Raw genomic sequence first — 20,079 nt, 5'->3', positions numbered from 1 at the left:
TCACAGGAGACATGGATTTATTAGGAAAAGTTTATTTAAGAAATCGAGCACAAAAATACTATTCATACAAAAGTATTTAAACAAATTGTTTGAGATGACAGTTGACACTTAATGGCACTGCTGATATAATGTGTGCACTGATGGCATCATAAGATCACATTCAAGGCATTGGGTCGTTTCAACCATAAAAAGATAACAATGATAACATTTACAACACAGTCACTGAGACTGCAGCATGGGGGTCATTATTAACAGCTTGAAGGCTTTTGAATGGTACTTGAATCAATGCCTCAATAATGAACACTGAACCGAGCATAAATTTTGAATTGCATAGAGAAGTAACACAGAGCCACAAATCTACATGTCCCAATTTCAGGAGAAAACACTGAACAAAACAATATAGAAAAATAACCCTGAATTGTGGGGGTCTTGAATTACTTTCTGAAAATGCTATTCGACAGAGTAAACGCATCATTTGTATATATATTTTTTTAAATCTTGGGTCTCTGGTTCATGTTCAGTAGGCACAAAACAGGACGGGAGAGGTACTACAGGAACTTATCCTATAAGAAGGATTAATTACATTTTCCCTTTAAAAACATTGCTATGTTGTGCCCTACTGAACAAGACCCAGAGTTCAACTGGTGTATGGCATAGATACGTTACCCAAAAATCGTGGATGGTCTTCAATAATGGAAAATAACTCAATCTGTTGAGTCCCTCAGTTAATGTAGAAATCCCCAAAAAGACAACAGTAAACTTCATAGTTACAATTTGGCCATCCTGACCTTAAAGGTTTAATCTTGCAATGTCATCCAAACACTTTCCATGTTACACTAACAAAATGGAAGAAATCAGTATCAAAAGCATGTTTAACATTACCAGACAAGATAACAATTTACATGAATTCAAGCATTACCCAGGTTTTTTTTAAATCCTTTGGACAAAGGTGCCAAAATAGGCTTCCAGTTCCCAGACTTGGCAACAGTCAGATTTATGGGAAGGGGGAGGTTCATGATGAAATAGGTTAGTTCTCTTTCTGCAAACTACATATTGCTGTGCTACAAGTCAAATGTAACTGTTGTTTCTGGTGGTTGACCCAAAATAGTTAACCATTTGCTCATTGTAAGCTGTTGCACATGGAAGACAGTTATTCAACTCCATAATATCACTTCTAACACCAACTATTACCATACCAGTTAACATCCCCAAACACGACTCACCGTGGTTCCCTATCCTCACAACACACACAATTTTTTTTTTACACATTGACATGGTTTTGCGACACGCTTGGGTTGCCCATACCTTAGAATGGCTGAAATGTAAACTCCAGTTTTAGGTTGAAGGCAAACTTAAGATTGACCTCAACTCCAGCAGAGGGAAAAACTACAAACAAGAGGAAACACTAGTATCCCCCCCCCAAAAAAACAGCACAGCTACCCTGAGACGAATAGGAATGTTCTGAAAACTAGTTTGTGGACACTTTGGATCTTCAGATGTGCTCAAGTATAGCTGGGTTGGAAGGCGCTGCTCGTTAAATTTGGCATGTTTCCCTTGAACGTTCACTGGCCTCAACACTGAAAGAAAGATGGATGGATTCATCCTCCTCAAGTCACATACACACCTATCCCCACACAATGCTCCCTGGTACCCCTACTGTCCCAGATGCAAGAATCTATCCTGAGAGGGCCAGGTGGGCCAATGACGGAAGTTATGCTCGTAAACCTGAAGGCAAGGGGAAAAATGTTAAACGTCAGTTTGAAGTATAGAGTAAAATTGTCTACATAACATCCATTCATTGATTCCATCCACTATAAAAAATTAAAACATAGATATGCCATGCAAATTACTAATGAAGATTTACTTCTTGTGACGCGTGGCACAGCCTACTCACCTTTCTCGCAGGTGCTGCTTTGCTTCTCCTGGGCAAAGTTGAGGCGGTTCTCCTCCACGGCCGTCCCGTTGGACTCGGGGCTGTTGCTCCTCGAAGTGCTGCTGTTGTCCTCATTCTGGTAGGCCAGGTCCAGGTGCTGCTGGGCCAGCTTTAGGTGCCGCCTTAGCCTCTCCAGCTCCCGCTGTGACGCCTCATCCCCAAACGACTCACGGCCCGAGTCGCCCAGGTTGTAATCTAATCGCATACCTTTTGGGTCCTTCTTCAGCACTGTGTTGTAGCCTGGAGGAGCTGTGGGCACCTGGCGGCCACATAGTGAGGGATGCTGGCTGGCCAGTTGGTGGGGGGTTGGGGGGCGAGGACGAGGGCGGCAGAAACAGTCCCGTATGCCGCTATAACCCAGGTGGAGGATCTCCAGCACAGTGAAAAGCAGACAGAGGGCACTCACCGCATACATAATGAACAGGAAGATGGTTTTCTCCGTGGGACGCGACACGAAGCAGTCCACTGTGTGTGGGCAGGGCGAGCGCATGCACACGTACGAGGGAGACACCTCCAGGCCGTAGAGAATGTACTGGCCGAACAGAAAGGAGACCTCGAAAGTAGCACGCGACAGCAGCTGGAACACGTAGACCTTCATGAGGCCGTCGCGCTTGATGCGCCGGCGTCCATCGTGCTTCTTGCTAGGCTTCTCCTTCTTCTCCAACTCGATCTCCTCGGAGATCATGGGGTCCTCCTCGCCATTGTCCTCCGCCTCCTCGTAGTTCCGGTTGGTCCCTAGGCTCACCATCGGCATCCTCTTCCCGCGGGGCTTGTACTCATCGTCGTCCATGCGAGCGATTTTGTGCATGGCGAAGCCCAGGTACAGAATAGTGGGGGTGGTGATCATGATCACCTGGAACACCCAGAAGCGGATGTGCGAGAGTGGTGCAAAGGCGTCGTAGCACACATTCTCGCAACCGGGTTGGTGGGTATTGCACACAAACTTGCTCTGTTCATCGTAGTAGATGGACTCGCCTCCCACAGCAGTCAACACAATGCGGAAGACGATAAGCAGTGTGAGCCAGATCTTGCCCACAAAGGTAGAGTGGTTGGAGATCTCGTCCAGGAGACGCGTCAGGAAACTCCAGCTCATGGTGCCTCCAGAGTGGGGGGAGAGAGACTTTCAGATCTATATGGGGGAAAAGAGGGAGGGAAAATTAGCAAAATAGACTATTGTAATAGGAGCACCTGAAAGTGAGGCACTATCTAGAATCAATATTCAAATATTAGATTTCTCAAGAAATGTCTAACCAAGCTCTATAATGACATCAGCCTCAACTACCAGAAGTGTGCAGCGCATTGCTGAAGAATGATGAGGGGCTCCTCCTCAGTACGAGAGTTTTCAACAGTGTGAGAGCCAAAGATAAAAATCAGATTCAGTGCCCACAAATATTACAATATGGAAACTGCCTAAATAATATGAAGATAATACCTTTTGCCTGTAGGGGAGCAGTACATTAACTACACCAACAAACTGAAGTGTGTAGATGTGTTATACACCTGCATGTACCAATAAAATGTGTCTCCGGTGATGAAGGCCTTTTTCTGTTTGACAGTGTAGGCCTCTTTCTATGTAAGAGGACAAAAATGTGGTGATCTATCAGCAAGATACCAGTAATGTCCACCAGGTGGCATTAACAACAATGTGTCTCAAAGGCCGCTCAGTGTGGATAACAGAAGTTCCCTCTTGAGAAGGCAAATGTTCGGGCAAGGATCTCATGCAATAAGGCCTATATCATTAGGCCCAACTGGAATGTCTTATCTCATTAAAACAGCTGCAAGAGTAAATCATGTACCAGCTTCCAAGCCATCTAGGACTACAAACACAAATTATGTCACATGCGCTGAATGGAACGGTAGACCTTACCATGAAGTGCTTACTTACAAGCCCTTAACCAACAATGCAATTAAGACAATATTTACTAAATAAAGTTATATATATATATATATGCTATATACAGGGGGTACCGGTACAGAGTCAGAGTCAGGAAAGGATATTGCTGCCAGTAAGATTGCACCTAAATCAACCATTTATCAGATCATCAAGAACTTCAAGGAGAGCGGTTCAATTGTTGTAAAGGCTTCAGGGCACCCAAGAAAGTCCAGCAAGCACCAGGACCGTCTCCTAAAGTTGATTCAGCTGTGGGATCGGGGCACCACCAGTACAGAGCTTGCTCAAGAATGGCAGCATGCAGGTTTGAGTGCATCTGCACGCACAGTGAGGCGAAGATTTTGAGGATGGTGTCAAGAAGCCATTTCTCTCTAGGAAAAACATCAGGGACAGACTGATATTCTGCAAAAGGTACAGGGTTGGACTGCTGAGGACTGGGGAAAAGTCATTTTCTCTGATGAATCCCCTTTCCGATTGTTTGGGGCATCCGGAAAAAAGCTTGTCCGGAGAAGACAAGGTGAGCGCTACCATCAGTCCTGTGTATTGCCAACAGTAAAACATTGAGACCATTCATGTGTGGGGTTGCTTCTCAGGCAAGGGAGTGGGCTCACTCACAATTTTGCCTGAGAACACAGCCATGAATAAAGAATGGTACCAACACATCCTCCGAGAGCAACTTCTCCCAACCATCCAGGAACAGTTTGGTGAAGAACAAAGCCTTTTCCAGCATGATGGAGCACCTTGGAGCACCAAAAGTGATAACTAAGTGGCTCAGGGAACAAAACATTGATACAGGAAACTCCCCAGACCTTAATCCCATTGAGAACTTGTGATCAATCCTCAAGAGGAGGGTGGGTAAATAAACCCCCACAAATTCTGACGAAGTCCAAGCATTGATTATGCAAGAATGGGCTGCCATCAGTCAGGATGTGGCCCCGAAGTTAATTGACAGCATACCAGGGTGGATTGCAGAGATCTTGAAAAAAAAAAGGCTCAACACTGCAAATATTGACTCTTTTCATCAACTTCATGTAATTGTCAATAAAAGCCTTCGGCACTTATGAAATGCTTGTAATTATACTTCAGTATTCCATAGTAACATTTGACAAAAATATCTGAAGACACTGAAGCAGCAAACTTTGTGAAAATGAATGTGTCATTTTCAACTTTTGGCCAGAACTGTACAACTTGACTGGAGTCCCCATTTGTGGTAAATTCAATTTGGGATGATTTGGAAAGGCACACCTGTCTATATAAGGTCCCACAGTTGACATTGCATGTCAGAGCAAACACCAAGCCATGAGGTCAAAGGAATTGTCTGTAGAGCTCAGGGACAGGATTGTGTCGAGGCACAGATTTGGGGAAGGGTGCCAAAACATTTCTGCAGCATTGAATGTCCCCAAGAACACAGTGGCCTCCATCATTCTTAAAAGGAAAAAGTTTTGAACCACCAAGACGCTTGAGTTGGCCACCCAGCCAAACTGAGCAATACATTTGCAAGAATTTCACTGACAGCTACTCCTGCCACACACACACACACACCCTCGCCGCACTGTCTGCAGACAGGCAGAGAGAAAGCTTATAGTTTCGACAGTTTGGAGGATGGATGAGATGTTTCTGATAATCACAGCGAGTCTAATTAAATTTGGAACTTAAAAATTGAATGCCATTACTGAAACAAATTTAAAAAACAGACTCTCCCTTCAAGTTGATTCTGACCGGATCAAAGAAATTACAAGACTGATAGGTAGGATGTTTATATTTGTTTACAGTCTTTGATTTGTAGCCACCCATTCTTGGTGGTTAATTATGAATAGGGGATTCAGCACCTCGTAAAAAAAAAAAACTCCTCGAAATTCCCTCTAGCATTATTATTTTTAGCACACGGGTAGTACCCGCTCTTTTTAAGCAAACCAAAGCATTCAATGAATTGGCCACTGCATCCTGTGATGCGCTTACTTCTTAGGGATAGCGTCCTTTTTCCAATTTTCACCTAAAATGACACACAAATCTAACTGCCTGTAGCTCAGGCCCTGAAGCAAGGATATGCATATTCTTGGTACCATTTGAAAAGAAACATTCTGAAGTTTGTGGAAATGTCAATTGAATGTAGGAGAATGACACAATAGATCTGGTAGAAGAAAATACGAGGGAGAAAAACAACAGTTTCTTTTGTATTTTATTTTCTACCACCACCTTTGAAATGCACCAGAAAGGTTGTAATACTGATGGTGTCCACAAGAGGGCAGCAGTGTATGTGCAAAGTTTCAGACTAATAACTTGAAGTATGAGCAAGCTACATGACAATTCGTGTGAAGTCACCCAGGTGGCCTTCACAATTTGCCAAAATGTACATTTAGATTAAATTTTTCTGCAAGAATATCGTCAAATCTGTATACTTGGACATCGATTTAGCTTTTCCAGTATTAGTAGCCATATTGTAAGTTTTCATAACTCTCCATATTCTTGTCCAAAAGGAAAAGGCTTGCAAAATTGTGCGACAGATACAGGGTTTCCATATACTCCCGTAAAGCCAAGTTCATTGGCTATCTAGCTAGCTTTGTTTGTTTGACCCCGATTGGTGCTTATTTGACAAAGTAACAGTCAAAACAAGTGAACACCGCCCGTGTCATCGGCGCGCCATAAAGGTGTCGCTCTCTGACTCTGAATTTGGTGTCATATAGGATATACTACACTCCTAATGATATAGTGAAGTCTGGTTACGTTCTAGGATCTCTGAGGAATAAATACAAACGTAATTTGACTGGTTGAAACAACGTTTAGGGTTAGATTTTCACAGATTCCTTTCTTTGCAAATTGAACAAGTGGAAATACAAAATCGTGCATGCTATATGGACCATTTTTAGGATATGAAAAAGGATTTTATCTAACAAAGCGACACTTCATGTCATCTCTGGGACTATTGGGATGATACATTCTGAAATCTTGCTCTGATTTAAGTACACATTTCACATTCAGAGATAAATTTATCAAACCTGTCGCGGTGAAAAAAAGTGTGTTGTTTTGAGCTCTCCTCAAACAGTAGCATGGTATTTTTCACAGTAAAGGCTACTGTAAATTGGACAGTGCAGTTATATTAACAAGAATTTAAAGCTTTCAGCCGATATAAGACACTTACATGGACCAACATTTTCACTTTTGGATGAATAGCGTGCCCAGAGTAAACTGCCTCAGTCCCAGATGCTAATATATGCATATTGTTATTAGTATTGGATAGAAAACACTCTGCATTTTCTAAAACTGTTTGAATGAGGTCTGTGAGTATAACATGTCAGGAAAACCCTGAGAAAAAAATCCAAACAGGAAGTGGGAAATCTCCGGTTGGAACATTATTGAACATTGATAAAAACATCCTAAAGATTGATTCTATACTTAGTTTGACAATTTCTACATCCTTTAATATAACTTTTTGAACTTTTCAGTCGACGTTCGGCTGGACCTGAACGCGCTTATGGATTTGGTTTACCAAACGCCCTAACAAAAGAAGCTATTTGGACATAAATGATGGACTTCATGGAACAAATCAAACATTTGTCGAACTGGAATTCCTGGGAGTGCATTCTGATGAAGATCATCAAAAGTGAATATTCATAATGCTATTTCTGACTGATGTTGACTGCGCAACATGGTGGATATTTCTTTTGGCCGCTTCGGGCTCTGAGCACCGTACTCAGATAATGCTTTTTCCGCAATATATATATATATATTTTTTAAAGACACGTTTCTTTTGGAACTACCCATCCCGGATCCAGGAAAATTGTCATCAACTACACTACTTAGCATAGCGCAGTGCACGCTAACCAAGGTTGCCAGGTGTACGGTGTTTCCTCCGACACATTGGTGTGGCTGGCTTCCGGGTTGGATGCGCACTGTGTTAAGAAGCAGTGCGGCTTGGTTGGGTTGTGTATCGGAGGACGCATGACTTTCAACCTTCGTCTCTCCCGAGCCCGTACGGGAGTTGTAGCAATGAGACAAGATAGTAGCTACTAAAAACAATTGGATACCACGAAATTGGGGAGAAAAAGGGGTAAAATTTAAAATAAAATGGCTAGCCGAAGTCTACACCCCTTCATCTGTGATTGGTCAACAATACTACTCCTAGTAGGAGTGGGAACTATGGACATTGTTTTCATTCAACGAGGCGACTAATTTACTGCACCAAACATCTTAGATGTAAAAAATTAAAAGTCAAAATGTATTAGATTTATTTATTTCTCTCAGAATTAATTTGAGATAAATGTACATGGTATACAAAACATTATGAACACATGCTCTTTCCATGACATAGACTGACCAGGTGAAAGCTCTGATCCCTTATTGACGTAACCTGTTCATTCCAGCTAGAGCAAACCAAACCTAGTATGCGGCACCTTTAGAAGATTCCCCTGGAGGTAGCCCAGCCCAGCCCCCCCCCCCCCCCCCCCCCCCCCCCCCCCAGATAGGATATGAACAGAGCATAAGGCAAGGTAAAAATCTGTAGAATAGCAGGATATTAACTTTTAAAATTCTCTCAGCGTCATTGAAAAGTCTAAAATACCATGACATTAGCTATAAAACTGCACATTTGTCCTTTTGCCATATGGCAATGTGTGTAGAATTGCAGGAAATTAGCTTTAAAAACTGTAGACATCAGTCCTTGCGGGACCCCGCAAAACTGCGGTACACCACTGCCTCCAGTGGCAAAGTCAATTTCTGCAGCATGAGACGAGCTGAATTAAATGTAAAAGGCTTTGAAAATAAAAGCTTGCGTACGCTCAATGCCCTGTTGACATGTCACACTTCAAAAAAGAAAAGGAACTTCGCATTAATAAGAACAGCGAATACAAAAACAGTGCTGCCAACTCACGCATATTGAGTGAGTCATCTTTTCAACTGTGCCTCAATCTTTTTGAAAATCAGAGCATATATGTGCCTGAAATTTTACATCAAACATTGTAACAGTGGCGGCTTCACCCGGGACATCCATAATCTTTCTGCCACAGCACTGTGAACCGCAGCAGATTGAAGCTTGTGATTGTTTTATTTGGCCTTTCTAGGGAGTTTTTCCTAGCCACCGTGCTTCTACACCTGCATTGCTTGCTGTTTGGGGTTTTAGGCTGGGTTTCTGTACAGCACTTTGAGATATCAGCTGATGTACGAAGGGCTATATAAATACATTTGATTTGATTTGATTTTAATAAGGGACCGGGACCAAGGCGATTGGATGCGTTCGTAAAGAAATGCCCCTTATGATTAGAGTGGACTGCAGCCACGACAGACTGGACAGGCACGTTCATTCATCAAAGACTATGAACTCAAAATATCAGCATGGCAACTTGAAAGCTGTTTTGTAAACATAAACGTCAAGAAATAAATTTGCGTTCACACCTGTCCCAAAACGCTTCCTCATGACAGCATGTGATAATAGGCTGTCACATACTACTACTGATTTAATATAGGGTTGGGGCAATATCCAGATGTTCATATCGTCCTTGTCTCATGCCGGGATTTATGGTATTATTGGCTTTGTACACAAGTGGGAGTCCCCCAAAAAAGGGAAATTAGGCATCTACCAGAATGCTACCCAATGTAGCACAAGTAATAGCAAATTTCCATTGAGCCTGCTATCAAAATGTTAAAGACGAATTGCAAAGACAGGCAATCCAGCTACCGAATGTAATTTTTGGTGAGTTACAAGCAAATGTGAACGAGAGACATTGTGCAAATGAACAAAGTTGAGACACATGCTTGTCTGAAGGAAGAACAGTACCTGCTCTGGAGCAGCATATGTACAAAGCTGTGTCTGTGTGGAGTCTAGAGTTGCTAGGGCAACTGGCCTGCCTGCTCTGCATGGAGAAGATGGGGGAGAAGCAGACCAGCCAAGAACTGAGAGGATAATATTGGGGAGGAGCAGACAGGGCGAGAACAGAGAGAGGAAAAACCTCTAGGAAATCAAAAGATAGCAGTGGCAGCTGTAAAGATAACTCATCCAAAGGGCGTTGACTTCGAAAACATGGCAGAAAGCTAACACAATATGATGCCCCATTACCTTATTAATTCAGCCACTTACTTACATAACTAGCAAGTTAAACTTAGGGGTAGCGTTAACGCAGAATTCTTCAATTTTTCACGTATGACAACATATCTTGCTGTGTTTTGTAAACTGCGATCTAAAATGCTTCTATTGTATTTTCAGACTCATTTTGTGCTTCAGTTGCACTTCTCCACTCAGATGAGAATTTGCGACGATGCTCTGACTGATGTACTTTTCTCCAGTGCTTTTCTCGGGGTAGCCAACATACATTTCTCTGATAAAATGCAAGATTAACCTTCAGAAAAACATTAGGAAATGTAGCTTGCTACATTCTTTCTATGAAGTATGATGGCCACGCATCGTTTTTGCAGCAACAAAAATACATTGCTTTTTAATTGTATGCTCACTTGTGTGGCTGCCAGCCAAATAGCGTTGCACTTCTGTCGTCATCTGATAAAAATAAAATGTCTGCCGAATGTGTTGCACTAATGTATTTTCTGTGAATGGAAACTAAAGTTGCACGTCCCCGATCACCATTTAACCAACAACAAAAACGTGACCCCTGTCAATACACCGCTAGACTCACCTGCTCTTGCTTTCTCCCTTTGTGCTATTTACAAACAAACATGTGACCTGCTGAACTGCTCTGGGGAACTACGGTAAACTTCATAATACAAAATAATGTGACAGGTAAGTTGACTGAGAACACATTTTCATTTACAGCAACAACCTTGGGAATTGTGATAGGGGAGAGGAGGGGGATGAATGAGCCAATTGTGAGTCGGGATGATTAGGTGACCAGTGTAGGGACAATACACAGAAATATATATACACACAAACAGTTGAAGTCAGAAGTTTACATACACCTTTGTCAAATACATTTAAACTCAGTTTTTCAAAATGTAATCCTAGTAAAAAAAATCCCCCTGTTTTCTGTCAGTTAGGATCACCACTTTATTTTAAGAATGTGAAATGTCAGAATAATAGTAGTGATTTATTTCAGGTTTTATTTCTTTCGTCACATTTCCAGTGGGTCAGAGGTTTACATACACTCAATTAGTATTTGGTAGCATTGCCTTTAAATTGTTTAACTTGGGTCAAACGTTTCTATTAGCCTTCCACAATAAGTTGGGTGAATTTTGGCCCGTTCCTCCTGACAGAGCTGGTGTAACCGAGTCAGGTTTGTAGGCCTCCTTGCTCGCACATGCCTTTTCAGTTCTGCCCACAAATGTTCTATAGAATTGAAGTCAGGGCTTTGTGATGACCACTCCAATACCTTGACTATATTTTCCTTAAGCCATTTTTGCCGCAACTTTTTATTTATTTATTTTTATTTTATTTTACCTTTATTTAACCAGGTAGGCAAGTTGAGAACAAGTTCTCATTTACAATTGCGACCTGGCCAAGATAAAGCAAAGCAGTTCGACAGAAAACGACACAGAGTTACACATGGAGTAAAAACAAACATACAGTCAATAATGCAGTATAAACAAGTCTATATACAATGTGAGCAAATGAGGTGAGAAGGGAGGTAAAGGCAAAAAAGGCCATGATGGCAAAGTAAGTACAATATAGCAAGTAAAATACTGGAATGGTAGTTTTGCAATGGAAGAATGTGCAAAGTAGAAATAAAAAATAATGGGGTGCAAAGCAGCAAAATAAATAAATAAATAAAAAAAAAAAAAATACAGTTGGGAAAGAGGTAGTTGTTTGGGCTAAATTATAGGTGGGCTATGTACAGGTGCAGTAATCTGTGAGCTGCTCTGACAGTTGGTGCTTAAAGCTAGTGAGGGAGATAAGTGTTTCCAGTTTCAGAGATTTTTGTAGTTCGTTCCAGTCATTGGCAGCAGAGAACTGGAAGGAGAGGCGGCCAAAGAAAGAATTGGTTTTGGGGGTGACTAGAGAGATATACCTGCTGGAGCGTGTGCTACAGGTGGGAGATGCTATGGTGACCAGCGAGCTGAGATAAGGGGGGACTTTACCTAGCAGGGTCTTGTAGATGACATGGAGCCAGTGGGTTTGGCGACGAGTATGAAGCGAGGGCCAGCCAACGAGAGCGTACAGGTCGCAATGGTGGGTAGTATATGGGGCTTTGGTGATAAAACGGATTGCACTGTGATAGACTGCATCCAATTTGTTGAGTAGGGTATTGGAGGCTATTTTGTAAATGACATCGCCAAAGTCGAGGATTGGTAGGATGGTCAGTTTTACAAGGGTATGTTTGGCAGCATGAGTGAAGGATGCTTTGTTGCGAAATAGGAAGCCAATTCTAGATTTAACTTTGGATTGGAGATGTTTGATATGGGTCTGGAAGGAGAGTTTACAGTCTAACCAGACACCTAAGTATTTGTAGTTGTCCACGTATTCTAAGTCAGAGCCGTCCAGAGTAGTGATGTTGGACAGGCGGGTAGGTGCAGGTAGCGATCGGTTGAAGAGCATGCATTTAGTTTTACTTGTATTTAAGAGCAATTGGAGGCCACGGAAGGAGAGTTGTATGGCATTGAAGCTTGCCTGGAGGGTTGTTAACACAGTGTCCAAAGAAGGGCCGGAAGTATACAGAATGGTGTCGTCTGCGTAGAGGTGGATCAGGGACTCACCAGCAGCAAGAGCGACCTCATTGATGTATACAGAGAAGAGAGTCGGTCCAAGAATTGAACCCTGTGGCACCCCCATAGAGACTGCCAGAGGTCCGGACAGCAGACCCTCCGATTTGACACACTGAACTCTATCAGAGAAGTAGTTGGTGAACCAGGCGAGGCAATCATTTGAGAAACCAAGGCTGTCGAGTCTGCCGATGAGGATATGGTGATTGACAGAGTCGAAAGCCTTGGCCAGATCAATGAATACGGCTGCACAGTAATGTTTCTTATCGATGGCGGTTAAGATATCGTTTAGGACCTTGAGCGTGGCTGAGGTGCACCCATGACCAGCTCTGAAACCGGATTGCATAGCAGAGAAGGTATGGTGAGATTCGAAATGGTCGGTAATCTGTTTGTTGACTTGGCTTTCGAAGACCTTAGAAAGGCACGGTAGGATAGATATAGGTCTGTAGCAGTTTGGGTCAAGAGTGTCCCCCCCTTTGAAGAGGGGGATGACCGCAGCTGCTTTCCAATCTTTGGGAATCTCAGACGACACGAAAGAGAGGTTGAACAGGCTAGTAATAGGGGTGGCAACAATTTCGGCAGATAATTTTAGAAAGAAAGGGTCCAGATTGTCTAGCCCGGCTGATTTGTAGGGGTCCAGATTTTGCAGCTCTTTCAGAACATCAGCTGAATGGATTTGGGAGAAGGAGAAATGGGGAAGGCTTGGGCGAGTTGCTGTTGGGGGTGCAGTGCTGTTGTCCGGGGTAGGAGTAGCCAGGTGGAAAGCATGGCCAGCCGTAGAAAAATGCTTATTGAAATTCTCAATTATGGTGGATTTATCAGTGGTGACAGTGTTTCCTATCTTCAGTGCAGTGGGCAGCTGGGAGGAGGTGTTCTTATTCTCCATGGACTTTACAGTGTCCCAGAACTTTTTTGAGTTAGTGTTGCAGGAAGCAAATTTCTGCTTGAAAAAGCTAGCCTTGGCTTTTCTAACTGCCTGTGTATAATGATTTCTAGCTTCCCTGAACAGCTGCATATCACGGGGGCTGTTCGATGCTAATGCAGAACGCCATAGGATGTTTTTGTGTTGGTTAAGGGCAGTCAGGTCTGGGGAGAACCAAGGGCTATATCTGTTCCTGGTTCTAAATTTCTTAAATGGGGCATGTTTATTTAAGATGGTTAGGAAGGCATTTTTAAAAAATATCCAGGCATCCTCTACTGACGGGATGAGATCAATATCCTTCCAGGATACCCCGGCCAGGTCGATTAGAAAGGCCTGCTCGCAGAAGTGTTTCAGGGAGCGTTTTACAGTGATGAGTGGAGGTCGTTTGACCGCTGACCCATTACGGATGCAGGCAATGAGGCAGTGATCGCTGAGATCTTGGTTGAAGACAGCAGAGGTGTATTTAGAGGGGAAGTTGGTTAGGATAATATCTATGAGGGTGCCCGTGTTTAAGGTTTTGGGGAGGTACCTGGTAGGTTCATTGATTATTTGTGTGAGATTGAGGGCATCAAGTTTAGATTGTAGGATGGCTGGGGTGTTAAGCATGTTCCAGTTTAGGTCGCCTAGCAGCACGAACTCTGAAGATAGATGGGGGGCAATCAGTTCACATATGGTGTCCAGAGCACAGCTGGGGGCAGAGGGTGGTCTATAGCAGGCGGCAACGGTGAGAGACTTGTTTTTAGAGAGGTGGATTTTTAAAAGTAGAAGTTCAAATTGTTTGGGTACAGACCTGGATAGTAGGACAGAACTCTGCAGGCTATCTTTGCAGTAGATTGCAACACCGCCCCCTTTGGCAGTTCTATCTTGTCTGAAAATGTTGTAGTTTGGAATTAAAATGTCTGAGTTTTTGGTGGTCTTCCTAAGCCAGGATTCAGACACAGCTAGAACATCCGGGTTGGCAGAGTGTGCTAAAGCAGTGAATAGAACAAACTTAGGGAGGAGGCTTCTAATGTTAACATGCATGAAACCAAGGCTATTACGGTTACAGAAGTCGTCAAAAGAGAGCGCCTGGGGAATAGGAGTGGAGCTAGGCACTGCAGGGCCTGGATTCACCTCTACATCGCCAGAGGAACATAGGAGGAGTAGAATAAGGGTACGGCTAAAAGCTATGAGAATTGGTCGTCTAGAACGTCTGGAACATAGAGTAAAAGGAGGTTTCTGGGGGCGATAAAATAGCATCAAGGTATAATGTACAGACAAATGTATGGTAGGATGTGAATACAGTGGAGGTAAACCTAGGTATTGAGTGATGAAGAGAGAGATATTGTCTCTAGAAACATCGTTGAAACCAGGAGATGTCATTGCATGTGTGGGTGGTGGAACTAATAGGTTGGATAAGGTATAGCGAGCAGGACTAGAGGCTCTACAGTGAAATAAGCCAATAAACACTAACCAGAACAGAAATGGACAAGACATATTGACATTAAGGAGAGGCATGCTTAGTCGAGTGATCAAAAGGGTCCGGTGAGTGGAGAGGTTGGTTGGTGATTTAGACAGCTAGCCAGGGCATCGGTAGCAAGCTAGCATAGGATGGAGGTCTGTTGTTAGCCACCTCCTGCGCTCCGTCAGTAGATTAGTGGGGTTCCGTGTGGTAGAGGGGATCAATCCAAATCACACAACAACAACAAAAATAAAAACAATAGATATAGTTATAGAGGCCCAAGAAGAAAACATAATAATAATAATAAAAAATAAATAAAAAATAAAAAAAATTGTCCGATTGTCTATTCAGATAGCAGCCGGTAAGACAGCTAACGGTTAGCAGGCCGCAGATGGGCGTTCAGGTAACGTCGCGACGGAGGAGCCAGCCGAATAACTCCTTCGGGTAGATAACGTCGGCAGTCCAGTTGTGAAGGCCCGGTGGGGCTCCGCGAAGGCAGCAAAATGGGTCCGGATAGGCGACTGCAGCCCAGGTGCGATTGATGGAACTCAGGAGTGATTGACGGAGCCCGCTAGCTCCGGAACAATTGATGTTTGCTCCGGAATCGACGAAGGCCGACAGTCACACGGATAGCAGCTAGCTAGCTGTGAGATCCGGGCATGAATGTCCAGAGAGCAGTCGAAATCCAGGGACATGGAGAGAAAAATTGGTCCGGTATGCTCCGCTCCGAGCTGCGCCGTACAGAACTGGCGATAGACTTTCGAGCCAAAGGATAGCCGATGACCACAAACCGTGGTTAGCTGAACACCAACGACTTGCCAGTAAAGGAGCCAACTAGCTTCTGAACTAGCTTCTGGATTAGCTTCTGGCTAGTTTCAGGCCAGCCTCCTGGAGTTTCTGGCTAGCTTCTTGGAGGATTACAGATCTGAGGTAAATAATACTTTTTTATAAATATACATTGGTGAGGCGGGTTGCAGGAGAGTGTTTTGAAGATGAGTTGATGGAAAATAAAAATAAAATGTATGTGAAAAAGTTGTAAATATATATATATATATAGGACACGACAAGACGAGGACAAAAGACGTCTGAACTGCTATGCCACCTCGGAGCATTTTGGAACTTTGGAAGTATGCTTGGGGTCATTGTCCATTTGGAAGACCCATTTGTGACCAAGCTTTCACTTCCTGATGTCTTGAGATGTTGCTTCAATACAGTGGGGCAAAAAAGTATTTAGTCAGCCACCAATTGTGCATGTTCTCCCACTTAAAAAGATGAGGCCTGTAATTTTTCAACTATGACAGACAAAATGAAAAAAAAAATTTGTAGGATTTTTTATGAATTTATTTGCAAATTATGGTGGAAAATAAGTATTGTACTTTATACCCGTTTCCTCCAGCATCTTCACAAGGTCCTTGGCTGTTGTTCTGGGATTGATTTGCACTTTTCGCACCAAGGTACGTTCATCTCTAGGAGACAGAACGTGTCTCCTTCCTGAGTGGTATGATGGCTGCGATTCCACGGTGTTTATACTTGCGTATTATTGTTTGTACAGATGAACGTAGTACCTTCAGGCATTTGGAAATAGCTCCCAAGGATGAACCAGACTTGTGGAGGTCTACAATGTTCTGAGGTCTTGGCTGAATTCTTTGGATTTTCCCATGATGTCAAGAAAGAGGCACGGAGTTTGAAGGTAGGCCTTGAAATACATCCACAGGTACACCTCCAATTGACTCAAATTATGTAAATTAGCCTATGACTTAATTTTCCAGAATTTTCCAAGCTGTTTAAAGGCAGTCAACTTAGTGTATGTAAACTTCTGAACCCCTGGAATTGTGATACAGACAGATTACTTAACTTATAATTCAATGTAAATAATTGTTGGGAAAATTACTTGTGCCATGCACAAAGTAGATGTCCTAACAGACTTTCCAAAACTATAGCTTGTTAACAAGACATTTGTGGAATGGTTGAAAAATGAGTTAATGACTCCACCCACACATCCCTTCAAATTAGTGTATTTGGCTATTTCAGACACACCCGTTACTGACAGCTGTATAAAATTTAGCACACATACATGCAATCTCCATAGACAAACAGTGGCAGTAGACCACTCTTACTGAAGAGCTCAGTGACTCAATGTGGCACCGTCATAGGATGCCACCTTTCCAACAAGTCAGTTTGTCAAATTTCTGCTCTGCTTGAGCTGCCCTGGTCAACTGTTAGTGCTATTATTGTAAAGTGGAAATGTTTTGGAGCTCAGCCACAGTTTGTTTCAGCACCCTGCAGATAAAGGGGGGGGGGGGGTTGATCTTGACAAAACATTTATGTATGGAGCTCGCTTTGTGCATCGTCATGCTGAAACCGGAATCGTAGCATTAAGATTTCCCTTCACTGGAACACAGATGCCTAGCCCGAACCATGAAAAACACCCTCATACCATTATTCTTCCCCCATCCAATTTTACAGTTGTATTCGGGCAGGTAGTGTTCTTCTGGCATGCACTAAACCCAGATTCGTCCATCAAACTGCCATTTGGTGAAGCACGATTCATCACTCCAGAAAACACATCTCCACTGCTCCAAAGTACAATGGCGGTGAGCTTTACACCACTCCAGCCGACACTTGGCATTGAATATGAAGATCTTAGGCTTGTGTGCGGCTCCTCGGACATGGAAACCAATTTCATGAAGCTCCCAACAAACAGTTGTTGTGCTGACGTTGCTTCCAGAGATAGTTTGGAACTCAGTAGTGAGTGTTGCAACAGAAGACAGACGATTTTTACGCGGTACAGCACTCAGTGGTACCGGTCTGTGAGCTTGTGTGGCAGTTGTTGCACCTAGACTTTCCACTTCACAATAACAGCACTTCAACAGTTCCACGTTGAAAATCACTGAGCTCTTCAGTAAGGCCATTCTCCTGCCAATGTTTGACTATGGAGGTGGCATGGTTGTGTGCTCGATTTTATTCACCTGTCAGCCAGGGGTGTGGCTGAACTAGCCAAATCCACTAATTTGAAGGGGTGTCCACATCCTTTTCTATATATTGTGTACCTCTAGGTGGAATTTCCAACAGTTCTATTTTAAAGGGATAGTTCACCCACATTAATTCCATATTGGTGTCTCAAAAAACATTCAGTGGCTCCCGAGTGGCACAACAGTCTAAGGCACTGCATCTCAGTGCTAGAGGCTTCACTACAGACCCTGGTTCGATTCCAGGTTGTATCACAACCGGCTGTGATTGGGAGTCCCATAAGGCGGCGCGCAATTGCCCCAGCGTCGTCCGGGTTAGGGTTTGGCCGGGGTAGCCCGTCATTGTAAATAAGAATCTGTTCTTAACTGACTTGCCTAGTTTAATAAAGTTTTTTTGTGTAAATGAACAAGGGGAGATAAATATTGGCATTTTCCAACTAATTCATTTCCCCCAGTTGCCATTCTCTAAATTTCATGCACACAAAAAAATATCCTAGTAACTTCAAACCAAGTTGTTGAGTTGTGTTTATTCAGCTTTAAAATAAATCTTAAATACACCTGACCTGTGGATTTGAAACATTTCTATTCCTCCCTTGTGCCTAAAACCCCCGCTAGGGGTGACAGCATTGACAATCGCGATAGGAAACCTCAGTTCTCTCTAAAGGTTGGCAACTCTGCTAAAATATGAAAATATTATTTGTCATGTCTCAAAATCGATATCCATCTTACCTCATATTGTTTTATGTGATATGAAAGGTGACGATTTCAATGGTAGGTCAAACCTGTGTGTAGCCTTAATTCTCGCTGAGTATCCAGACTAGGCGACGCGATTTTCTAGATTTTTCGACCACATTTTTCTTGCCTCCATTGATTTAGTCTCCCTAATTTTGACCATCCTACAAGGGTTAAACCCCCAATACATTTCTTACGTATTATAACGTGAGATTTTGACCGTTGGTTTTCTTAGAGGATTATCCCAATTAACATGATTTTTTTTTTTACACCTTGTTCAAAATATGCGTCTCTGATTGGACACCGCCTGGGTTCGATCAAACTCAACTCTGGACCTCGATGCCAGTTCCATTGCATTTTTTGTTGTGGTTGTTGCATTGTTCCCCCTACAAATCAGCGATTTGATTTAGACCTGGTATACCAGGCGTGTGCAATTCAGATAGAACTGAAAATCAGCAGGCTCCGGACCTCGGAGGGTAAGAGTTTAGTACCCCTGCCCTAGGCGATGAAATCCGCGTTCAGTTGCTTCCATCACTTTCACACAATGAAGGAACAAAGTACTGTCCATTCAAGACAATGTAAATTGGTTAGCTTGCTATTTAGCGAGATACCTCTAGTAGCACGAATCAAACAATATACCAATGTACTAGCTAGCTACTTATCAATATCACATGTTAAACGCAGTACATTTGGAGAAAAATTGCTTCAAGAGATACATGTATACAACTAACCTAGCTAAGCGCACAACATTCGTAAATTGGAAAAACAGCCTGGATACATTAACGCTCCGTTTTGTTGCTTGATAAACGTGTATTAATCTTACCTTGAAGCCGACTGCGTTTCTCAATTCTTTGAATTCAGCCTGTGTTCGAAACCCCCTTCAAAAAAATCGGAACACTTTTCCCTCTTTCTCACCACAATATACCAAAGTCTCACTAGTTACACCATGGTATTGGATATAGCATGTGACTGTCTCTTCTCCGTCGCGGTTAAAAAATTTTTTTATACGGGACACACAAAGAACATCCCCAAATCCACCTCCCCCCGTGCGCACCCCACCCCCCTATTCAGGACCTTCTTGTGAAATCTGAGACAAGGAAGGTCGACACTCTTCATTCATCATTACCTTAGTCATAGCTTCGAGTTTTTTCAGATACACTTTGATACATAGTGCCACCGAAACAGATTTAGCCGTGCGAGTAGCCGTTTACTTTGCAACTAAACGACAGCAGTGCAATTTCTCAATAAATAATGTTCCCCTCCAGAGTTCATAGCCTGTGGCTAGCCTGGAAGTAAGAGAATGATTTATGATCTCAAACTATGTACACTATCAATAGGAATCTTCTAACTATCATATATCCAAAATGTAGAATTTGTACACATTGGTCATAATGAAATGTAGTCACCCCTATGATAGAGATTTAAGAAAAAATTATGGCAATTTCTTTTTTGGGGAGTGTTCCGTTAGACGTGCTGTGACGACTGCCTAGTCATGGTATGATAAATGCCTAATGATTAAAGTCTGCTGAGTTTTGCATGCATGCTGGTGATGTG

The 20,079-nt window shown here is 42.8% G+C and overlaps 1 protein-coding gene across 3 annotated transcripts; it reads right to left on the bottom strand.

Moving 5' to 3' along the window:
* Positions 1 to 16: 16 nt before the first annotated feature.
* LOC109865575 (gap junction gamma-1 protein) lies at positions 17 to 19,734 on the bottom strand. 3 transcript variants are annotated; one of them, XM_031793871.1, is made up of 3 exons: positions 19,652 to 19,734; positions 1,895 to 3,062; positions 17 to 1,725 (listed from the first exon to the last, which is right to left on the bottom strand). In XM_031793871.1, the coding sequence occupies exons 2-3, from the start codon at positions 3,024 to 3,026 to the stop codon at positions 1,712 to 1,714; spliced, it is 1,146 nt and encodes a 381-aa protein (XP_031649731.1). In that variant the 5' UTR covers positions 3,027 to 3,062; positions 19,652 to 19,734; the 3' UTR covers positions 17 to 1,711. The 3 variants fall into 3 exon arrangements, with proteins under 3 accessions (XP_031649731.1, XP_020309454.1, XP_020309462.1); XM_020453865.2 differs by lacking the exon at positions 19,652 to 19,734 and adding an exon at positions 19,349 to 19,577; XM_020453873.2 differs by lacking the exon at positions 19,652 to 19,734 and adding an exon at positions 18,523 to 18,785.
* Between the last annotated feature and the right edge of the window lie 345 nt (positions 19,735 to 20,079).

The sequence above is a fragment of the Oncorhynchus kisutch genome, linkage group LG2 (genome assembly GCF_002021735.2).
Source record: "Oncorhynchus kisutch isolate 150728-3 linkage group LG2, Okis_V2, whole genome shotgun sequence".
Taxonomy (NCBI): domain Eukaryota; kingdom Metazoa; phylum Chordata; class Actinopteri; order Salmoniformes; family Salmonidae; genus Oncorhynchus; species Oncorhynchus kisutch.
The sequence above is the reverse complement of the archived record's forward strand: the minus strand, read 5'-3'. Positions and strand labels throughout refer to the sequence as shown.